The 24,711-nt window shown below is 34.4% G+C and overlaps 1 protein-coding gene across 1 annotated transcript; it reads right to left on the bottom strand.

Moving 5' to 3' along the window:
- Positions 1–749: 749 nt before the first annotated feature.
- On the bottom strand, positions 750–22,769 carry LOC119085662 (probable serine/threonine-protein kinase DDB_G0282963). Its single transcript, XM_037196110.1, has 14 exons — positions 21,706–22,769; positions 17,980–21,030; positions 11,852–12,063; positions 9,688–9,910; positions 8,459–9,595; positions 5,422–5,500; positions 4,318–4,384; positions 4,114–4,227; positions 3,423–3,513; positions 3,185–3,355; positions 2,928–3,097; positions 2,745–2,858; positions 2,309–2,517; positions 750–1,525 (listed from the first exon to the last, which is right to left on the bottom strand). Exons 1-14 carry the CDS (start codon positions 22,534–22,536, stop codon positions 1,404–1,406), a joined length of 6,591 nt encoding a protein of 2,196 aa, XP_037052005.1. The 5' UTR covers positions 22,537–22,769; the 3' UTR covers positions 750–1,403.
- Between the last annotated feature and the right edge of the window lie 1,942 nt (positions 22,770–24,711).

Raw genomic sequence — 24,711 nt, 5'->3', positions numbered from 1 at the left:
TTACCGAGTTTCTTCAGAATCTGTAAAGAGTAAAAAGACGTGCGTACTATTTGAATAACTCCAAACTTGATATTCCTCGAACGCTTCTTGAAATGACGATTAAAAATAAAATCAAAGCTTACCAAGAAATTCAAGTTACCACAACCGAACAAGTCGATACAGTTTTGAAGCAAGCTCTTGTAGCAGCTCTTTGGGCCTCTCTTTTTTTTGAATGAGATGCAGGGATTTGAATCAAAACAACGATTTTTTTTAAATTTTTTTAATATTTTCCATCATCTGACTCTTGTACATTGTACTGGACTCGTACGACGTGCATTTCATTCAGCAATGTACAAATTGTTTTGTGTAGTTAATTAATTACAATATTTTCTTGTATGTAAACGTCCACGACAATGTATCTTCCATTTGTTTTTTCGTTGAATTAAAATGAAGAATAATATAGTAAAATCAAACAACTTACAGTTAATTAATCAGAAAAATACATTTTGCTTTTTCCTTACTTCACAAGACTGTTTTCGAAATTTTCCGAACAGAAAATTAGGAGCAAAAAAAATGATAATTTTAAAACCAAAGAGAAAAAAAACTTTTCATTTCACAAAGAAAAAGTTTGTTTTTTTTTTGAAAATTTATTCCAATATTTCAGTTGGAACACATCAGTTGAAACTTTTTTATTTGTAACGGCTAAGTGTATGTCTAAAACAATAAAAAAAAAGTTTTGAAATTTGAACAAAATTTCGTATCTTTTTTTCCTTTCTTCAAAATTACATTTTCCATTTTATAATCAAATTAAACTTATACAAAAAAAAGAAACTGAAGAAAAAAAAAATTCAAAAGGAAAATTATATTTTATTCTAAAATAAAAATAATTGGGGACGATTCTACACGATTTGGTTATTTTCTAATTATCAACGTGATTTCAATGGCACATCTTTATTTCTTCTCAAAAAAATATATTTTTACTCAACATTTACGCTTCCTCTTCTTCTAAATCTCAAAAACATTTTTCTATTTAACCAAAAAAAAAATCCAAATAAATTGTGCCATCTCAATCGTTTTACAAGTCAAATCTAAATTAAATTCGACAACCTTCTTTTCAAATATTATTGACTTTCCGAAGCAAAATGGGGGACATTACAATTCGATGTTAAACGAACAAAAATATCCGACCAAAAAAAAAAAAACACTATCGGAACGGAAGGACAATGGAAAAAGGAGAGAAAACATTTTCTTCTTTGTAGCAAAAAAAAATAGGATGAAGAAACTTTTTCGCACGAGATGCAACTTTTATCGATCGATGATGGTCGCGGGGGAAATTTGCATCTAAATTTTTCATAAGAACATTTTTCTCTTTCTTTCTTTCCAATAATAAAAAATAATTAATAATAACCAAATCGTACTGAATTTCATCTGGATAAACTATGAGATCGTTCACGGCTTGTGCTGGCCGACGTTGATGGTGCACCCTTTTCGGTAAGTCGTTGATGTGGGGGCAGTTTGTTGAAGAATGGATGTTTAAGAGCTTCACCTGGTGGGAAAGGAATTACAAATTTGATTAAAAATAACAATCTCGGCCGAGAGAGCTTAAGACAATCATTAAGGTCATTCTAGATAATTCTTAAATCTGTGTGTCTGATAGTATCCGCATAATTTTAAGTAGTTTTATGAGGTGTTGCGCATGAGAAAACAATTCAAAAACGGAAAATAATTTGATTCAGAAAACGTTTGAAATTTTTCTTTATTTAACGGCCACCAAACTCTACCTCATGTTTTTTTTAGTAACAAACCTTACTTGGCAATGGAACAAATGATGGAAATGTAATGGTTTCTTATGTATTTACCAGTCTCGTCTTCACCTTGGATTCGTAAATTTCACACAAGAGGTACCATTTCCATCATCTGTAATGTTCCGTCAACAATTCTGCTAGAGAATTATAAGAATCGAATCTCAATTCATTCCAGATTAGTTACCACATGGTAACCATTTTACGGCACCGTACTATACATGTGCAGTAACGTCGATATCACGTGAAATTTAAGTTCAAATGGGTTGATTCGGACTTCACGAACTTTTAAAACAACAAAACTGGGGATATCTTAGTTATAATCGTAGGTAGACGAGTGTCAGAACATTGATCCCCAGACCATTGAGCTTTGTACAATCTTCCCATACGTTGTATAATGCTACCGACTTACTGACTAATCAGTTTGAACCGTCGGATATAAGAAGTTTTGAGCAACCGATAGTTGATCGAATGAGAACGGGTTAGAAATTGAATTCACAACACAAATCAAGTCAAGCAATACATACCCAAAGTTATTCTTTGCGATGGTTCATACTCCAACATCTTCTTGATCAAATCGAATAATTCTAAGTGATCCTCACTCTCCGACTGCAGGTATCGATTTAGGGGCTTACAATGATCCCGAACGTAATATCCAGATGACGATTTTTCGTCCCAGTCCAATTTGCCATGATAGAAGTATTTTGTTTTTGTTTTGCTGTAAAGAGTGTGTTGGCTAGTTGGGTTTTTTTTTGTTTCGTTTGTTTGTTTGGTTTTTTATTTGGGTAGATTCATTCGGTTTTGTTATTTTATTAAGGCGAAAGCAAACGGAAGAAGTAAAGGCAGTAAGCGTTTTTAGAAATTTGATTTTTTTTTTGATAGAACAATTGAGGATGGTAATTATAGAAAAGAAAAGAAAATGTAAAGAAAATTGCGAGGGTAAAATAGTAAAATGTAACTTACCGTGCCATTCGGTATGGAATAACGCCAAGAATCCGTTCCATCATCGCCAAATGTTCGCGATTATCATGTGTTTGAAAAAGTGTTATACCCAAGTATAACTCGAACATGATGCAACTGTTGAGATGGGCAAATCGAAATTATTGTTTTTTTTTTTTTTAAGAAAACGGCAGCAATAACACATACCCGATTGACCATACGTCACAAGGTTGCGCCCAACCTAATTCTAGGATCACTTCCGGTGCCCGATAATGTCTGGTCGATACGATGGTACTGTGATGTTCGTGGTCAAATGTTGCACTACCGAAATCAATCAACCGAACGTCTGTGCATTTCACTTTTCTCACTTCACGACTCTGGAAGAATTAAACGAAGACAAATTATATTTGGTCATGCTCATGTGGGAGTAACGAGCGATATAGTGGACGCAATGGGATACAAACCTTCTTGTGATTGTATGAAGTTGAATAGTCACTGTCAACGAATAAAATATTTTCAGGTTTTAAGTCGGTGTGTGTAAGCCGATTTTCATGCAGAAATTTCACTGAATAGCATAACTGATAAGCCATATGACGAACGTGGTCCAATGAGTACGGCTCATAGTTGTTTTCTCTCTGCAATTGGGAAGACGACATGTTAATATAATTACCGTCACTAAAAAGCCGATAAATTTGCACTTACAAGAAAGTCAAAAACGCTGAGTCCAAGCATTTCAAATGCGATACACATGTGTCCATGGTAGTCGAACCAATCTAACATTTTCACGCATAAACTGAAAAATTAAATTGGAAATTTTAGTCCAGTTAAAGTTAACCATTTCTGAAGTGGAGTCTTTGCGCATTCATATTGAAATTTCATGGTTACGACTGCAACTATTGTGGAGGTTCCTCATTATTTAATAGACAAAAACTTAAGGACTACGTTACGCAGGGTAATTAAAAGTATTTTATCAAAGAAATTGGGGCGAAATAAATGGAGTTAGTCAGGCACCGGGCGTGACCGGCCATGCTAAGCCAAAACACCGTATCTCATTTGTGTGTTTGCTTTTAAGAGAAGCTTATGAGAGCTGTGTTACACTAAAATATTTCACTTTTTCATTGTAATGAAACAGAAGAACAAAGCCTTCGAAAGTTACCAAAAGCTCGCAAACAATATAAGTAACATTTGCCATATACCTATCACCAACTGTGATTGGTCAAAATGCACCTGCTACCGAAATTGTTTCGTTCGTCAGGGTACATCTTTTGCATAAAGGGAGTTGAAAGAAATTTAAATGAGCAGCTACTTTAGTTACTTAACTTTATATGAGGCTAAGGGTTATTCAATGAGATCGAGAGCTCGTTTATAAAGAAATAAAAGAATGGAAACTTACTGAACACAATTTGGGTCTTTTTGTGCAATCTTTTCCAACGCGTTTATTTCCAACTTAGCTGCTTCTCGGTATTTCTCCACATTCTTAATAATCTTTAAAGCCATGTAGTGGTCCCTGTAAATAGATAGAGAAAAACAGGAGAAAATCGTTTTAGTTACATCGCCGAACAAAAAAAAGAAATATTTTTAATTCATTTGTCATTACATTTGCATATCTTTCACCTTCACCACTCGGCCGAACGTTCCTTCGCCAAGTGTTGCCATGATTTTATCTGGAAAAAGAGAAAAAGAAACGAAATGGAATTAAAATCATTGCGTTACGAATCTCAATTTTTATTTTTTTTAACGAGTTTTTCTCTTATTTTCTATTATTAACTGTTTTTTTCTTTTGTAGAAATTGTTACGAATGTTTAATCGAATTTTGTTTTCATTTTATTTTATTTTTAAATAAGCTTGCACAGAAGAATTAGAAATTTTTAAAAATTAAAAATTGTAACTAAGGAAATTGCAAAATTGAAGGAATTGAATAAGAAATAAAGAAGTAAATAATCTGCAAAATTCCATTTGAAAGTGTACAGTCAAGGCAAGTCCAAATGTACATAGAAATCTGTTTCAGCTGTCTTACCAGCTGTTCCATTCAAACAAATGTACTGTTTGTACATATTTGTACGACCTTAACAATAACACGCAGATACGTGTTACCATTAGATCCGTGTAATCACGTATAGGCAGTGTGTTTGTTGGAGTGGATCAGCTGGCTAAACAGCAGAAAGCAAATCTCGATATTAAATTTGATTGACACTGTAAATTAGAATTTTGAAAAGAAACAAAGTTCCGAAAATCAATAATTAAAAGTCTCAGCAAATTGACTTTAATTTCTTCGATGGATTGAACGGCTAGGGCCACACTCAGTGGAAAATTTTTTTTAAACAAAACTGAACAAAAATTCGTCGTAATTGCGAATTTCCATCAAATTTTTCTGTTTTTTTTTTCGTTCTAAAAACCGTAAAGGACGAAAATAGTAAACGTTCATGTGCAACGTGGATAATATTTCGATTAAATAACGTTTCGGAATCACGACCGAAATTATTGTCGTGTGAGAATAGCAATAATAAAAAGGTGATTGTTTAAGAAACGGTAACGAAATTAATTAAAATTTTGAATTTTTCTTTAAAAAAAAGTGTCTTCCATGTGGAAGGCCAAAATCTATCTATCTATCTCCCTTTTCGGCCCAATTATTTCGTTAACAATTTCTCAAACAATCAACGTTTAAAAAAATCAGTTATGTTTTCACAAAATTATCACGAACATCTATTATGGAGAATGTCGCCCGTATGATAAATCAAGTGGCCATCAGCATCATCTTGAATCGCCGGTACTTTCGGTGCCTGTGTAGTTGCGCCCCCAAATTCAAAATTTCATTCAATCACACATTAGTACAGGATAGACCACCAAACATCGGGGAACCAATTAAACCACCAGAGTTCATCATTATTATTTTTTAGCGCCGTCCAAATTGATAAGGATTCAATTCAATACAGGTTTTTTTATAGACATTTTTGGTGGACCATCATCATAGTGTTGTTGGGCGGGTTGGCGCATTTCGTTAATTGATTTGAAATTGGTTGTTGTCGATGGATTTGGTTGTATCACGGAGTAGAGTTGTGGCGCACAGCATTGGAATCATTGTATAGTGTGTGTTTGTGGAACAGGACATCGTGACCATCACATCGCAGACACGAGAAAAATACGATTTCGATTTTCGATAAGATAATTAGTTCGGACAAAATATCATCGAGCAGCATTTTGTTTTTGTTTAAATTAAAAAATTTGTTCAAAAAACTATAGAAATGCGTGCACGACGGTTTTGATTTTTTTTTTTAATCAAAGAAAAAAGTATTTAAACGAAAAATTAAAAATCATAAACTGCAATTGTAAATTAGTTTTTTTTCAGCGCAAAATAATTAATTTTTTTAATTTAAAAAATTGTAGAAATTCAAGTACTCTGTTGTGGGTTACATGTAGTTTGATGAAAATGAAAATTTTTATTCGAAAGACGATTTTTACCAAGATCACTTTCCAATAAACAAATTAAATTCAAAATAAATAGAAGAAAAATTTATGAAAATAAAAAAAAAATCGAAACGAACAACTCAATGCTCTGTTCTACGTGCTGATAATACTCATTCACACATCATCATTTATTCATTGGATAACTTCTTAAATATAAACTCTTATGTGTCGACGTTCGATAGAGATATGCATGTTATTTAAACGGTGCACTATCTCTATGAACGAATGTATAATATGGCTTGGAACTAAGTAGTACGAAGAACAGTTTTGTATCCTCAATTTCTGAGTTATGGATTAAAATAAATATTTGGATTTAATTTTCTAACTCAATTGAAACACATGCAACTATTTCATAAAGAACATCATTTTGAATGCAGTAACCCTCCGGTATGTTGTTTTCTTTTAAATATACAAAAAAAAACCGAGAGAAATTTAATAACCAAATTAATGAGTTCGTACTGCAGACAAGTCTTTATAATTAATTAAAGTTCTACAAAAGGGTATAAGTGTATCATGATACAGTTTTTACTGCTCTTGATTAAAGTAAACTTTTCTACCATTTAGATTTTTAAAAAAAACTCTTTTCATCGTCAGAGCTCATCGCGGATGATTCAACTCATCGAGGTCTAATAGGTGAAATTAATCCCGAAAAAAACTAATTTCGCTAGCTTACTATGTTCCCCCTGGTTCATATACACCAATCGAAATGTAAAGAAAAATGAATTCCCCTAACTCGATAGAGTTCTTGCACTTGTGATTTTCATTTCCCAATGAATTTCATCAAGTTGTCAAGTGAAACAAAACAATATCAAATGAAAAACAACACGACAGTACGAAAAAAAGAGTGTTTTCTGCAGATAATTTATATTATTATTCTGCAGTCATGACATTGAAGCACAATTGGTCGAGAATTTATGGTTATGGTTCTCTAGTAAATTAAAAACAGTAAGTGTACTGCACACACACCTCTCTTTCTCTCGGTTGTGTACTGAAATTAAATCTTCCATGTAACAAAATTGCATTGCAGAGATTCTCGGTTGAACATAATATACCGCGTGCAACCAATTTCATTTTATCTCATCCGTATGTGTGTAAAGTATAACTCTAACTTAATGTGCTGATAGCATTTTGTCGTTCGATGCTCTTTTTGCCTTAATCCGTTCAATTTATTTTTTATTTTTTTAAAATAAAATGCAACAAACGGAGATCACATTAAAAAGGCACAACGAGTTTTGGCAAAACATTTTTTTTTTAATTTAAATTATTCAGTTGGATTGCATTTTGGTAAACAAACCAATCCTGTGCGATAAATGACCAATGAACTTTTGGTGTCATTTTTGGTCGATCTGTTCGCGATTTACTATCCGTACAAGACAGTTCATTCCAAAGACATATTCGGCAGAGGAACTGTCTTTTCCAGAGATGATTGTGTTAACTGGAATAAAAGTAAAGATCGTCGAAAGGACGCGGTCGTGACCGTTTATATTTATCCTGTTCAAATTACATGTAACCCACAATGAATTACCAAAAAAATTAAACAAATTTTGTTTACCTAAGCGTTCGTAATACTCCGAAGTGTGAGTAAATTTGCAGGCAGTAAAATCCTTAAAAACAACATAAAACACGTAAAACGGTATCACACAAAAAATGGTGTTAATTTTGGTTAAGTAAGGGTTATTAAGATAGCATCAGATCATGTGTGTGTTTTCAACAGAGTTGATTTCATGTTAAAATTTGATTCTTTCATTTCGTTACTTAAACAAAAAAAAAATTAACTGAATAGTCAAGGGGCTCATGACTCGATCGAAAAGACCTTGTGTTTGCCCATGTACATATCATAAAATATATTTGAGTCAAGCGGTTTTCAATTTTGTTAACATTAAATACCGGAGTTTGTAGTGAAAGTTGTAACAAAAAGTTATTTCACGATCGTTTAGTGAGGATTCCCAACTTCCCATCGCGTTCACAACCGTTCATCGACGGTTTCCCTTTCCTAAATAACCTCATTTTCCAAGAAATTACTTAAAATAGAGGAAATTGATGGAAATTCATTCAATGCAATTAACAAAACTTCGGAAAATATTTCGCAAAATATATCTTTCACACCACTTGGGTAATTTTAGTAATTTAGTAATATCAAGAAGACTCTGGGGGGTTATTGAAAGCAATATCCAATCGTTGCTAAAAGTCATCGTCACAAAACATTTACAGTGTAGGAAAATGCATAAAAACTGAACACGGCACAATTCAATAAACGACTCAATAAATCTTACAAATGTCGATAAAGCCTTTGGAATGCGAGATCTTATCGAAGACATAGAAGCCACGGTTTGGGTTTTACTCAGCGGCACAAAGCCGCCACTCATTTTCTGCGGCACGGCCAAACTTGATGTAGATGGCATTAGCCCAATTGAATCGACCTTCTTCACGTTATTGTTGGCTTGATCTTCACTAGCCTTATTGTACACATCGTCTAGCTGTGCATATTTCATGATAAGACTTTGAATCTCCTTACGTCTTGCTTCTCTTTCAGTCATCGCTTCGTTAGGCACAACACTACCTGCTTCGGCTATGGCACCATTGTCGATGTGATGGTTGTTATTGCTGTTGTTGCTGTTGTTACTAGCGAACAGATTTTCGCTGTCGAAGAATTTTTGGGTTTGGGATCGTTGGTAACTCTTTCTGTTTGTAAATCTACTGGTTGATGGAATATCGATATCGTCGTCGAAGTCTTTTAGGTGAGTCGTATGACGTCTATCATTCGAAGTATCCGTTCGTTTGTACGATCGTATAGCACGCTTTCTTTCACGATCTTTTATTGCGGCTGATCCGCCGTTAAAGTGATCCAGGTAATTGTTATTGATTTCCGAATACATTGTGTCCGGATCGTACTTCGATTTGAATGTATTCTCTTTACCACCGCCATCGTAATAACCGTAATCCATACCCGGTCTTGAGCGATGGTTCAAATTGTTGCCGTTCAAGTTACTGTTGTAGCGACCATTCCGCGTATATGCATCATAAAGTGTGTCCTTACGTCGAATCGGATCATATTCGTTTTTCGGCTTATATCTAACATTGTCTTGCAGTAGACTCAACTCTGATCGTGGCTTGAAAGTCGACTCCATATCGTATCTACTACGATTTCGTCCCAGTTTGTACGGAGTACGTTCCTTCTGATGATATGCGGCTAGCGCTTTATCACCCAACATCACTGTTGTTGCACTTCTAGATATAGGATTAACATATGGTCGCTCCGGTTCCAGCGTTTTCTCTCGATCATCTTCCTCTTGACGTCGTCTAGCCACCCGTCCCAATGCGTCCGAGTACTTCGATTCTAAACGGGAAATGGTTGAACTTGTTTTCGGTACTGCAGCAACGGGTGTTTTGTCACGGTCAATGTCTTTTCGCTGAATAAATGGAAACCAATCTTTGATTTTAATATGAAAAAACCAACCGAAACATTTCAATTCGGGAACTTAGCCGAAAATCATATACTAACTTTTGGTGGTGTGTCGTCACGTTTCCCGAAGGTTCTCATTATCGGTTTATAGTAGGAACTAACCGGGCTGAGATTGTAGCGTAACCGACTGAATGCCGATGATGATGAAGTTGATGAACCGTATCCGGATGAGGTATCGCTTCGTTTTGATTTATCCGCCATTGCATTGTTCGATTGAGACTCACGACTCTCTGATTCCTTGCAGGGACTTAACTCCGAAAATCTTGCGAAATACATTTGTTTTGGTTTGATTTTACGGTTTAAAAAAAAAAAGTTGTTTTATGGAATTATGCGCGTGAATTGATCAAGATACGTTCACGGGGCACACTGTATAAATCGAAGGACATTCTCGCTCAACGATTTTGTTATGAATTTAATCGGATGAAAATTGAATGAGAGCAGAAAGTAATTTTTATGTACTCACGCAATTCAGGAGGAATACAACGATTTCTGCCTATAACAATTGTGGAATCACAATGAACTGTGTTTAAAAATAAAATGCGAACGTTGCAAAACTATGAAGCGTTGAAGAAGTATATGACAGGAGAATTGCGTTGGCAATCACATCAACCGAAATACCCACACGATATAATGCGGTGTGTGCTCGGTTTGTTTTCGTTTAAGCAAAGGTTGGGATTTCAGTTCAAAGAACAAGCTTTGGTGTGGCTTTTAAAATATTTTGGCACCAGAGCGGGAAATTGGTATTCAATTTGAACGATTTGTGTGTTGTGTGGATTAAGGTCGCGAAATCGTCTGCATAATATAAATCGAATAGAGTACGTTTTATCGAGACTGTAAAAGGTCTTGGTATCGTCGTAGAATTGATAAAATGAATTTTCAGTTCTGGAGGTGATGTCCTCAATATACGAACAGGTGAACGAACAGTATCGTCTACGATCTATACAAGAGTCTGGTGCGGATGTAAAAATAAAACGAATTGTCTGCTTTTAACTTTGGATGTTTTCTCCGATTAATATTTTTCACAGCACACAAAAATATTATTTTGTTTTATGCTTCTTTATTTGTTCGAGAATATTGCTAATCCTTTGTGTAACACAAAGAAAATATTGACGTGAGTCAGGTGATTTTTATTTTTCGGTTGGAAATGTTTTCGGGAAAAACACAAACTAATCATCGTAATTTTTGTTTCGAAAAAAATAAAAATATTTCAACGCGAAACATTCGTGCCACGATTTTAAAGAAATGTTTCGATGATTAAGCGTAGCAATTTAAAATGTTCCTTTGTTTCACACACGTTGCTATTACAAGTTCTGATGAAAATTAACTTTTTGGATTTTTGAAATTAATTGCAAACTCAAGTTAAAAAAGAAAATTTACTTAACGAAAAGCACAAAAAATGTTTGTGCATTTTAACATTGGAACACTTTTCATTTGGAGCGCATGTAAATGAAAATAGAATTAATTTGTTCTTGACCTAGGTTTGAAAATCTATTAACCTTCTCATTTTCGCATTTTACTTAGACAGCCGAATCACGTTGTTTGTTTGCATCAAGACGCTTTTCTGGTCGTCTCTCTCTATATCTCTCCCTGTCTCGCACGCGCAAAACTTTTTCTTTTACAGAATCAATCCAGACAAACATTAATGCACTTTTGTCATCAAACAAAGTTTTTTTTCCCGTTCGGTTCTTTTAAAATATCAAAAATACGAAATGTATCACCCAACAAATGAATAGCATCAATTTGAGAAAAGAGAAATATAACCTTGGGTTATTCAGATTAAAGTGTTCGTATCATCGCCCACTCAGAAGGGCTAAAAATAATCGCGAAAATGCGAAACGTTTCGGAACGATTTATATATTTAACAAGAAGAAGAAGAAGAAGTAGAAAAAAAACGTAACACACCTCACAAACCACATAAATAACATTATTTACGATGATCTCGATTTTTTTTTTCTTTGCTTCAACGGACCAATGAGAGGAAAAAATGTAAATTAAAATAAAACTTGATCAATTCCACGCACATAATTTTGTCATTAAAAACTATTGACGATCTCATTTCCAATAAATTAAAAAGTAAAATAAAAAGTGATCAACAACATAGTTGTTCTTTGTGTCGACTTCTGCGTCGTCCATTTTTTCGATTAGGATTCCACGATCCATTTTTTTTTACTTTACTTTTCCAACAATTTTTACGTTTATTTACCGTGTTGTATTTGACCGTTTATCCGGTTTTTCACTTGGAATTCGTCGAAATCGTTGCAACAGACTATTGCAGCTATCCGACAACAACTGGGTGACACTTGCCGTGGAGCTGCGTGTGTAACGATGCCGTCGCGATGCCGGAGCATTTATTGTTGACGACGACGACGAAGCGGATGATGTTGTTTGCGAATCGTTTTGCGAAGAGGATGCCATTTATATTTCAAATGTTTAATTTTAACGAAAACGATTTTCCTCTTTCTTTCTTCTGATTTTTTTTTTTATTTATTTATTCGTAGCAATCGGTTGAAGGTAGAATTTTACTCGGCATAAATGATTGTGTGTTTTCGTTTACCGAAACGCGATTTGTAAATTTTCGTTTTTTTTTTTTTTAAAGAAAAACCACTGCGCGATACAGGAGATATAATGGACAAATTATTAAGCGAAGAGGAAAAAAAAAATGTTGAAAAATGTACGGTGATCTTCGTGTTAGGTAAAGGTTAAACGATGGATATAGTTTTGTCTTCGAATTCGTTACTAAACCTTCGCAACCGACTCATTGTCTCACTCAATTCACAATTTCAGCGCACACATTTTAGTTAAAATTAATGTCAGTCTAAAGATATACATCGATCAAGTTCATATTTTGCGAACGATCACATTCAGAAAATGTATTAAAACAATAACACAACGTCTCACTGCGCTACGATCTTAGTTATACGACGAAAGTCAGAGTGTAGACTGATTAATTTTATAATTAAATTTTTCCGACGAAAATCACAAGAATTTAATGTCAAATTTACTACAACACATTTAATCACGAACCGATGAGAGTTTCCTGTTACATAACTTATTCGCAAAAAAAACTATTTTGTAAGAAAATCACAGCAAAATATTTTTCTTTTATCACAAAACAATACTCGGTTTATGTACATATATACCACACGGAAAGTAGAAAATTCTTGCGCACATTCAATAAGAAAATTATTCTTTTATTTTTCGAAACACACCGAGTATAGAAGGAGAAGAAAACGAAAAAAAAAAAAATTATTCTATCAATCCAAAAAGATGAGTAAAGTGTATCCCATATGACACATATCGCTTTGAAGGTGCGTTTTACTTATTGGTCGCCCATGACCCTATTCCGGAATAAACGTACCCGAACAAAATTATGAACTACACACAACAACAAAAAAGTCAAATATTTCAAGAGGAAATTGTTACGACTGATTCAAATAGCGCGCGCTCCCGATTTTCACAATAAAATCTCTTTAAAAAAAAAATGTCTAACGACAAACCGACGAATTGGAATTTTCGGTTGAAATAAATTTTCATATTATAAATGTGCGTTGTGTGATCTTTTCTACAGGCGATTCAAACTATGTGCGGCTACAGAGAGAGGATGGTATCAGCAAAAGAAGTATTTTATAGAAAATTTGAGATCAACACACGGGGGGAGATTGAGTTTTAGTTGTGCTTTAAAGACGGCGGAGCCCGCTAAAAATAATCGTTGAGGGAATTTTTCAATTTTCTATGAGTGTTTTATGAACAGTTTATATTTGGCATCTCTTGTTTGTATGATAATATTATGAAGAGTTAGTCGTTTTTCATGAATTTTTTTTCTATTAAAAATATTTTTTTTCGATTTGTGTTTTGGTGGCATTTTCTTTACTGTTGACTAAAGACATTATTAAATACGCGTCATCGAAAGGTTATAGATCGCTATTACATATCCGCACGAAGGTATACATTATGTACGACGGTTATGTTATGTGACTTTAAAAATAAATTACAGAAATTTCTCCAACGGAAAAGAAAATTTTGCAAATTCTTCAAACGACTCTCGAGGCGAACAATTAATATCATGATATTGGCATCAAAAGGAACATCAAGAAACGAAAAGAGACAGCTTGACAGTGTTGTGATATGAATCACAGCATGGAATAGCTATTTTAAAAAGTTACCAAATTCGCGGACAGAGAGTTATGAGAGAAGATCGAATTCGTGGGACATTGTCGTAGAAGAGTGTGCAGAGCTTAATTATATTCTCGTCGAAAATTATTTTGTTGAAAGAGAAAATGACATACCACGACACAATGATGAACAAAAGGAAAACATCTCACCTAAAATTTTCTGGCCTATTTTCACTCAATTTTGGATATTGTGGTCTCTGGTGTTCCATTACAACAACCACAGGGGTGTGACTTAGAACAATTTTTATTGTCGCCGTTTAGTACATTTTTGATTTTTGTACCAGCCCTGTTGAATGTCGTTCAAAATGATAACAACAGATAAAAAAAACTCAAAAATATTGATCAACAAATACTTCGCGGTAGGGCTGTTGAAATCATATTTTCCACAATTTGTTAAAAATGTAAAGTTTTACCGATAACGACACATTATAGAAGAGAGAGAGAGAGAATGAATGTGTGTGAGAGAGAAAGAACGTAACACAACCCGGGAGGTTCGATTCGTATAAAATGATACGTTCGCATTGTCTTTGAACTTTCAAACTGAAAGACATGAAAATAAGAAAAACCGAAAAAGAAGCACACACAGGCGATGCTAATCGATTTTCATTATCCGTATTTCAGTGCCAAAAAATGCAAGGAATTTTTCCTGCTCAGTTAAGTTTGTCCACCTATCGATTGGTCGTTTGTTTGAATAAATCGTGTGAGTGTATATGGATGCATTGAGATAAGTTTTAGTGCATACGCCTCACTCATTAATGTTCAATATCGTTCAATCATAGTTTTTATGACAAAATTTACCTTGCATGGGAATCGTATAATGTACGAGATCTATAAAAATGAATAGGAAAACAGCACAATAAATTCGAGCAAATTTGTTGTTTTAATTTTCTCGGCTGGATGTTTCGTTTAATTGAAAGAAATAAATTAAAGACGTCAGCTAGTATTATAATGATCTCTCGTTTATTGTACAGACGAGGCATACGATTGGAAACTATGGTTTTTGCATTAAGATTGGACGGGATTTTAATTTCATCGTTTTTTTTTTCGAATAAAATTCTGTCATTTCTAACAATAAAACCTCTGCAAATTAGATAATTTAATTTAGAAATTAATTTATGTAATTCAACGGAAATTTTTACCGGACTATTTGAGTATCAAGGTAAAAAACAAAAGAAAAAATGGGAAAAAATAAATTTCAGTCTCAGAATCATTCATTAGAATTAAATTGTTCAAAAGTGAAATGGTGCGCGCGTAGATAAAATTTATATGAAAGGAAGTTTTATTTTATCAATTTATTTGACATCAAGCAGACGAAATATTATGAGAAATAAAGTGACGAAAATGCATTGGTCGTAATAAAACGACGAAATATTTTTCCATGTTAAAATTAAGAAAGAGAAAAATTAACACGACGATGAAAAAAAACCCACTCACATTGGATCGCGTCATTTTTGTTTGATAAAAATAATATTGATCCAAAAATAAACGCGCGTTTTATGCTCATATTGCAATCGGTCAAAAAATTCCATCGAATGCCAATTTTCTGGTAATGTTTCATTGAGTAGAAAATTTATAAAATAATTAGAAAATGAAAATCGCACAGAATTTCAATCTCGAAAAAAAAAGTTTCGTTGTAAATAATTCCGATACACGATGTATGTACATATACATGATGTGTGAGAGAGTGTGTAGTAAAGACAAATCGCAGTTTTATATAGCCCATCGTCATTAATCAAGTCAGACCTGAATCGGATGATGTGTGTTCGTGAAAAACAATAAAAAGCATTTGAATTAGAACAAAATTCTTTATGTAAAATGCGACTATGTGGTGTGTTGACATGGTATATGGGTCAACTAAAAATATCTTACAATTTTTTAAATGTTAAGACTTTTTTGTTGTTGTTGTTGTTGATGCAATCGAGTTTACAATAATGAAATGTAATAAATATTTGCATTTGAATGTACACAATCTCCAGAAGTAATTTTTTTCCCTCTCTTTATGATCATTGCATTTTCCTAGCAAATATAAATGTAAACATCAGGGTACGATGTGAGCCGTCGAACAATAGCCGCCTTAGAGAATCTTCTATCTGACTTGAGCTACCAGCTAAAGAAGGGAAGCTGCTCTGAAGTGAGTTAAAGCTTTGCAGAAGTATTGCGCAGATGGTAATGATCTTATGAATCGTTGTGATAAAACTCAGTTGAAATGATCGTACTATGGACTAGACTTAATGTTTTTATAGCCAATCAATGTGACAGTCTATGGTTTCATCATTTGTCAAACAAATTAAATTAGAGCGGTAAGATCTGATCGTCTTTAGCAAAATTGTTTAGATGGGACACAAAGTATTCCATGCAAAGGAATGAAATGACAAGAGAAGTTCTAAAATTCCCTGTCTTTTGTCCCCAAAGCAAGTAGCCTTTGGAAGATCTGATCTCATCTCAAATTTCTCATGACATTCCGGCGGCCTCTGGCATGTCTTCAACGGCTTCCACGTCTATCGAGACGACTCACTCGTTTTGAAATAATAAAATTTATTTTAAAATAATCATAAAAAAAAGAGAGAAGACTTGTTGTGTATACATTCATTATGTCCGACCGTCACCATCATATGGTGTGTTCTAGTTCCAAAATCATTTTGGTTATATTGCATCCACGTAAAGAAATATAATAATAAAAGAAATTTTTTACATGTAAACACCACCATTTTACCAACTTAATTCATAAATATATCACGATGTAGTTTATAATGAAAAACGAGAAGAAACAGAAGAAGAAGAAGACGAAGGATAAAAATTGGAAATCTATTTTTAACGTTCATGAAAGTCATACGTCTAAGCATCCAGAACTTAATAAATTATTGTCGACTATTTTTAGCGACGGGTTTAAAAAAATATTGTTTCAATTGAGCGAGGTTCAGGAGGTTTTTTATTGAGCTAATAATGTATGAAACATAAAAAAAATGTTTTTCATTTCGTCTGCTTCTTCAATTGACTGAAAATATTTATTTGTGTCCGTTTAACCAAATCAACCTACACGGGACGCAGAGATCGATTTTATGTTTTGGCTATCTGAAATTTTCCACTCCTTCGTTTACCTATGAACGCACAAGAAATACTGAGATGAAATTCTGGGAAAAGTTGATGCTAATGCGACAACTCGAGTTGATGTTTTGCAATGGTAGAAACGGAAATTAAACTCCCGGTAATGTTAGGCAAAATACGAGACCGCATTTGAACAGATTTTAATCAGAAAAAATAATCCAACCAAGCATCGGCTTCGAGAGGAAGACAATTCACAATTCGATAAGATTTAATATGACATTTGAGTGAAATGCGATCATTTTTTCCAGTCATGCACAACCATAATAGCAGAGTAGACAGTAGCAAATTTAATCAAACCCATAAATTGTCATCGGGATAGTAACACCTACAAAATCAATTTGATTAATTCAGTCAATAATTCAGTTGGAATAAAGAGTGTGTGTGTGTGTTTGTGTGTGATCGGAATATTAATAATGTTGTACGAGGGAAATGCTGTGAATCATCAAAGAAAAATCGTTTTGAAGCAACAACTTTCACTTAAAACTGTAATTTATGCCGAACGTAATAACTTATCAAAGTTGGAAATTTTTCGAATCGAAAGATTTAATTCTGCTGCCTAGCCCATCAACATTATGTAATGAGCCACGCATAAAAAACCGATTGGGCTTTGAATGCCAATGATTTGGGTTTTTTTTATTGTTTTTCGTTTTTATTTATTTTAGAAAAGACGAGATGTTATGCTCGCTGCGCTGTATCTATGTTTAGTAAGCAACGTATAGAATAATTAGTCTAACTCAAAAATAAAATAAAAAAATAAACTGGCTAAGAACTAGCTTCCTCTGTGTTTATAAAATCATAAGCGGCGCTTACCTAAAGTTATAGAAATTTAAATCAAAAAATATTTGTCTTCAAAAAAAGACACTATAATGGCGCAACGTATTGTGTGTGCATTGTGCAAGCAAGTAAACACTGTAAATCATCAGATCAAAAGTGTTGTCACTTTTTTGAAATGATCTGCGATAATCCGAAAAGAAAACCCACAACACGAAACAAACATAACAACAACAAAAATATAAAAACAAAAACAAAATAAATAATTTATAATGGATGCTACCTCTGTGGTTATCGTGCATGATAATGGTGAATCTAATATGAGTTGCCCATAACTATTCAAATCACTTTCTAACCATGAGCCACCTGTTGCCAGTAACTTTGAATTTTCGTCCAATTGTGTACCCGAAATTGAATGTTTAATCGTTTGTTGCATCAGCTGTTGTTGCTGTTGCATTTGGTGATGATGTCTCTGCTGTTTCTGATAGTTATGCTGCATGTCATTGCAACTATTACCAGCCAATTTCGCTGCATTATAATTTTCATGCGAACGATTGTTCCGTCTTGACGATTCTGCAATTTTATTAGAATTAGAGCTCGTGGCCAATGCAGCCGCGTTGTTCGCCGATGAATTATTGCTTCGACTTATGTTGCCCACGGAATTCTTGGACTGATTCGTATATGGTACAGAGGTGGCAATAGAATCGTTTTTTTTCATTTCATCGTGTTGGCTGTTTGGTGCATTTGGTGCAGCACGTACAGTTGTTGTTGTTGTTGCTGCTGGTGCGTCGATTTGAATTGTACCATTATTAGTATTATTATTATTCGTTGTTGTATAAACACCTTTCTGTTGCAGTGCCATTAAATCATCAACGAAATCAAAACCAGTATTTGCCGTGGTGGGCCGATTCGGTTCATGCTTATCGAAATTCTGCTGATTCAGACGATCCAAATGGTTGTTGGGTGTGCATTTTTTACCGTCTGAAATTAAGTTTGTTGGATTTTTCATCGATTGTTGTTGTTGTTGTTGCTGTTGTTGTTGCTGCTGCTGCTGCATTGCATAATGTTGAGTGTAGTTGATATTGTCATTAAAATCAATCTGCATAACAGCTTCATGCTTGTCCTTCTGATTGTTTGAATTGGTTACCGTATTACAATTGGCTTGCTGTTGTTGGCTTTGTTTTGCTTTCATTGCATGATCGGTTTTCGTATAATTTTTCGCTTTAATTCCACCCATTTTTCTTTGAGCGTCAGCAGTTTGTTTACTCGTATCGATTCCAGGTGCCACAGCCGATTGATTGGTATCACCGAAAGCTGAAGGTAAATTGCCATTTATGGGTATTTGAATAGATGAGATTTTCGTAAACGGCGGATAATTGACGACTACCTTATTCGGTTGTGGCACTACTTGAGTAACAAAGAAATTTTCTGCCCTTGTTGGTGTTTGCGGTTTGTTTAATGACAAATTGGAGTGGCTGGACTGAATGTTTTTCAGCAGTTCGTTGTTTCGAAAGATTTGCTTCTGTGCACTGCTCATGTCATTCGACTTTGAAATCGATGTACCGCTCCATATATTTGGAGACGCTAATGTCGAACAGGATTCATTTTTTCGCAAGAAAAACGGTTGTACCACTGGTTGCGGTTTATTAATCCCAAGTACACACGAACTGGACGAACTCTTAGCTAGACCTTTCTGTATGAATGTCTCCGTCGGTGTAGTGGACATTGGCTGATTCTGGGTAAAAACGTGAGTGTTTGACGAGCTCTTGCACAATGGCCGGAAAAATCCAGGAATATTCGATTTACTTGACGACTTAATTAACGGCTTACTAAGTACCGTTTGAACACTGCTCTGTGAAATACTTTTCGACAATGGCTTCAAAAAGCTGGTAAATTTATTGGGCGGTGATCGTGCCGCTGGTTCGACTTCAACTTTCGTTGGTTCACGTTTCGGTGGATTTTCATTACAAATCAAATTGTACAATTCTTCTTTCGACAAGTCTTGACGCAATCGTTTATCCAATTGCGATAAAGACAAATTCTTTTGCAATTTAAAGTTTGGAGCCGGTGGATCAGCCTTGGGCCGTAAATCTTCCTTCGAGCCGGCCATAATTTTGCTGTAATTCCAGCCCATTTTCTGCTGATTTGTCTTAGCTATATTGTCGCTCCAATAACTATTCAAATATTGTTTGGCGTTCGTACGATTTACTGCCGAATTCGATGCGCTCTTCTGCAAGATTCCATGTCCTTTCGGTATTGGTTGATAGGACGTTAAATTTATTTCCGGCTTACTAACCGGTATATACGAATGTTTGTTCAGATCAAAGTTCTCGTTCCGATAATGTTGCGGAATCGTTGTACTGGACGTACTGCGTGAAATTTTCTTTTGCAGCGATTCGTTGGGCTTTGTATTGTTGTGGGCAAATCGCTTGTTCGGTATGCTTTGACACGAGTTCGACTTAGCCAATGGATTGTTTTTCAATCCGGAATTGATACTCTGCAAGCGATCGTACATCTCTTCGCATTTCTGATATTCTTGATTGATTTTATTGTTCAATTCATTGTAGTCGGGAAGACTTCTTAAATAATTGTTCATATAATCGATATCGTCGTTGTACATTTCGCTTACAGGTACTTTCATCGTTAAGTCAATTACTTCGTCATTATCTGCATGATAATTCTTCAAGTGGCTCTTGTATGATCGATCGTTTCCTCTGGCGCTATTGTCGCTTTCATTGTTACTTGACGGTATATTGTTCCTATTACTTTGATTGTTGTTGAAACTGTTGATGCTGTAGTTGCTGATGCTGCCGTTGTTGTTATTATTATTGTTGTTGTTGTTAATATTATTATTGTTGTTATTATTATTGTTATGGGTATTATAATTGGATTGGCTGAAGTTAATATTGTGATCATTGTAATTCAACACTTTACCTCTCGATGAGGGCTTACAACAGAGAGGATTACGACTCGTCGCACCACTTAAATTATCACAATTAACTCGATTCTGCGAAATAGCTGCGGCAGGCAATTGCCCGAACGAGTATTGTGCATTTGGCTCAGCATTATTTTCACTGCGATTTACCGGACAGTTACTGTTATCAAACGTTGTGATGAAAGTGGAATAGTTTGTAATTGGATTGTTGTTGTCATTTTTTGTTGTATTTATGTATTTCGATGGAATTGATTTCATTGATGATGATGATGGTGGTGCTGTTGTTGTCGCTGTTGGCATGGCCGGTGATATGGTGTGTGTGGTTGGATACAAATTCATTTCGTTTTCACAAAACATTGGAAAATCATAAGTGGAAATACGTTTCTGGAAAAAATTTCTTGTTTATGGCATAGTTTCGTAATAAAATTGTTTTTCTTTCTTTTTGAAATATTTTGCTTTGCTTTGCTTTTTCAGAATGGAAATACTTGTAATTGAACCATATTTCTTTTTCCTTAAAAATAACATTTCGCATCCGCATTGGAATCAAGTGAGTTTTTTAATGTAAACATTTCATTGAACGAATTAACGACAACTTTCCGATCCCTTATGTATCATAATGTGTAGCCAAAGTAGAGATTTTAATCTCTGTAAATAACATCCCAATTAGATCATAAAAATAGCAACAAATCACTAACTGAATACCAAGTATGTATATAATACCTGCAACATAAGTATTATTATGTGTTCGATTATTTAAACGAAAGGCAAAAGAAAAAAAAAATCTTTTTCACCCGAAAGTTCTTCACTCACATAAACTTGATTCAGTTATGTAAAATGCGGGATAAAAATACAGTTCAATACACAAGTACACAATGCTGAATGTGTATAACTATATGGATGATGTAATGAAGCGTTAGTGGGTATGGATATTAGCGACAAAGCTAGAATCAATTTCGGGTCCCACAGAGACAAAGACATTTTTTTTTTATTTGTTTGGACACGAGGATATTGTACAAAATCCAGTCGATACAAATACTCAAAAAAGACATTTAAATTACACAACGAGAATGTAACCTGATTTGATGATCCATTTTTCGATGAACCATTGGCCAGCACTCCGGAAGCACTAGACTTTAATTTACCATGACCGGAATGGTGTTTATGGCTTTTGTGACCGGAATGGGTTTTACTAATATCGTTGTGTTTCCCTTGACCCGAATGTGTTTTATCTTGACCTGCAGGAGGATTTGCTTTTGGTATGCGGCGAATAATGATTATTTTATCGCCTTCAATGCGATGAATTTCAAGAGGAGGTCGATTTTTAAGCAAATTAACAGGTTGTGTAGGTATTTGGGCTGGAGTTACAACCACCGGTGGCACAACAACTGACGATGCAGCTGGTTGTTTTGGATTGGCCTTTTCAACAGCCGGTTGAATTTTAGCAGAAGCTTTTTTAGGAGGAGGACTACGTTCAGCAGGTCGCGGTTTAGGAATTGCAAGCGTATGTTTTTCTACCTTTCGTAAAACCACGCCCATCAATGGATCCGATTTTTTCACCATCACCGTTTTACGCGGCGGCGTAACCCGACGCAGTACAACACCGAGCCGAACGTCCTGTGTCGACGACGACGGCAGCTGCTTTCCACCTGTAGCTACAGCTTCTGACTGAATTTCAGATTTATTAACATCTCTTTGGTTTGAATTCATCATACCCAATTTGGATAGATCGGGTACACTCACTGGAATAACATCCGGTTGCCGGATGGTTGTTTGATAATCGACTGGTAGGATTTTAGGTCCGTTTAAGCATACTGGCGAATGGCAACAGAATAATGCATTTCTAGGCGTACAACCGTCGTTACTCTTTATTTCAACGTCTGTTGACATTCTATCGTCAATTATCATCGATTGTCTTTTTTGTGTTTTGTTTTAAACAGAAAAATTTAAAAAAAAAAAAAATTAAAAAAACTTGTAGCACTAAAACATCGTTATCGCAGACTTAGCTGGAGATATATAGACCATTAGACGACTTTTTATCTTAAATTTTGTAACTAATATTTTTCTATGACCGCTTACCGCACACTCATATATACACTACACTACACACTCTGTTTGCCTTTCTTTTATTTTCTTTTTAACTAAAAATAAATTCCAATCAATACATCACTTTTAAGCTTCTTTTTTTTTCAAATAATTTATTTTTATTATTGCTTCAACTACCTCTGTGTGGCGTACAAAAATTGGAAATTAACATTTAAAATATCGCGAAAATATACTTATATCTTCTAAAAATACATCATACGGTTAAAGTAGTAATGGCATCGAAAGAAACAAAATAGAACAAGGATTTTTACAAAGCAAAAATTGCTCGCAAAACTAATGTGAAATTGATAAAACTAATGTTCAGTTCATAATAATAATAATAATAAAAGAACAGCATAGTGAAACTGAACCGAAACTGAATTTAAAAAAAAGTGTCGAAAAATGCAATCGCAAACACAAAATAATATCGCGGATTTGTTTGACGATGTCAGCAATAACAGAATTAAATTATAAATGAAAAAAAAAAACTAAAATAACCAAAACAACACCAGTCAATGTTTTCGTTGAATTTCGATCGTACACAAGATTATTTTCTGGTAAAATTGATTCAAATCCAACGTCAGAATCGTGAAACAATTTCGCACAGATATCACTGATAAATACAAAGGAAATTCACTGAGAACTTCTAAGAAAAACAAAAAATAATTCACCCAAACTTCGAAAACTTGACTTTTTTCTAAATAATCTTTTTTTTTCAGTAACTTGAGGTCGTTTTAATATGATTGAACAAAAAAAAAAGAAGCAAATCCTCGCGCGCGAGATATCTGCTTTACCGAAACGTATGTAGTATAACGAATATATGAGTTGGCTCCAAATCTTAACAAAAAATCAACAACCGAGAATCCGAATTTGCGATCGCTGATCGGACGAAGATCATTACGTTTTTCACTGTTTCAATAGTATAGTTGAGTTACTAATTATACGTTCGAAACTGAAACGGATTATGTACATCGCTGTATTATACCTACACGCTACATAAAGTGAAAAACTATTTTTTCTTTTCCTTTTTTTTATTTTACGAAAATATACACAAATGCAAGATCAACGAAAATGCTTGCCAATAGAATGGAAAATAGAACTGGCCGTGTGCGTGTATTGGTGCCAACACCAGATAGTATATAATGCAAATTAGAGTAAAAGAAAATAAGCAAAAGATTTTTCATCTGAAAAATGATTACTACATAGCCATACTGTGAGAAAATGTAAGGTTATTTCGTTTTCTGTTTCTCTTCTTCTTTTTTTTATTTATAGAAGCTGTTCACATCATCACAGTGTTGATCATCAATATAAAAACGGATCGTCAAAAAGTGCTAAATTTTCACCAGTTTTTTCATTGTATTCAGAAGGAAAACAGCGTCAAATTGTCACAGGGTGACTTAATTAGTCTGTGTGCGTGTATGTGGACTGTAATTGATGTCTATCTGATTGTGTTTCCATTGATCTGACATTGAAAATTATGGTTAAATGGGTTATAACGCACATGAAACGGAAATGGAACGGTGACCTGATCGATCAACAATATAGGCCGTCAATCGAAAAAAAGAAGGTGGAATAGCATTGCTTTTCTTTCGGTAAATATGAAAAATAGAAAAATTGTACTGTCTAGACTAATGCAATGCGCAAAATCAGTTTAACGAAGAAGAAAAAACTTGCATATCTCATCAAGTCAAAGGACACACCTAGACGAAACAATGTTTTGGGATTGTTACATATCAACGGATTATCGATACATGAGATGTACAATCGAGGCATGCCGATATTGCCTCTCATGTATCGATATCCTATATGAGCGAAAACGAGGCAACAATGGTTGCACTTATCAATAATTTCCTATTTATCCTTCTAGATAAATAATAGTGACGTCACAACATGGCGCTAGTATGGATGCTGAATGCATTGATTGAAAAAATGAGGCACCCTCTTCCCTGCAAAATTTAATGATTAAATTTTTTTTTATGCGCAAAACGGAAGTTAAAT

This window comes from Bradysia coprophila, chromosome X, assembly GCF_014529535.1.
Source record: "Bradysia coprophila strain Holo2 chromosome X, BU_Bcop_v1, whole genome shotgun sequence".
In the NCBI taxonomy this organism is placed as follows: domain Eukaryota; kingdom Metazoa; phylum Arthropoda; class Insecta; order Diptera; family Sciaridae; genus Bradysia; species Bradysia coprophila.
Note: the sequence above shows the minus strand (reverse complement) of the source record. Positions and strands in the feature narration are given on the sequence as shown.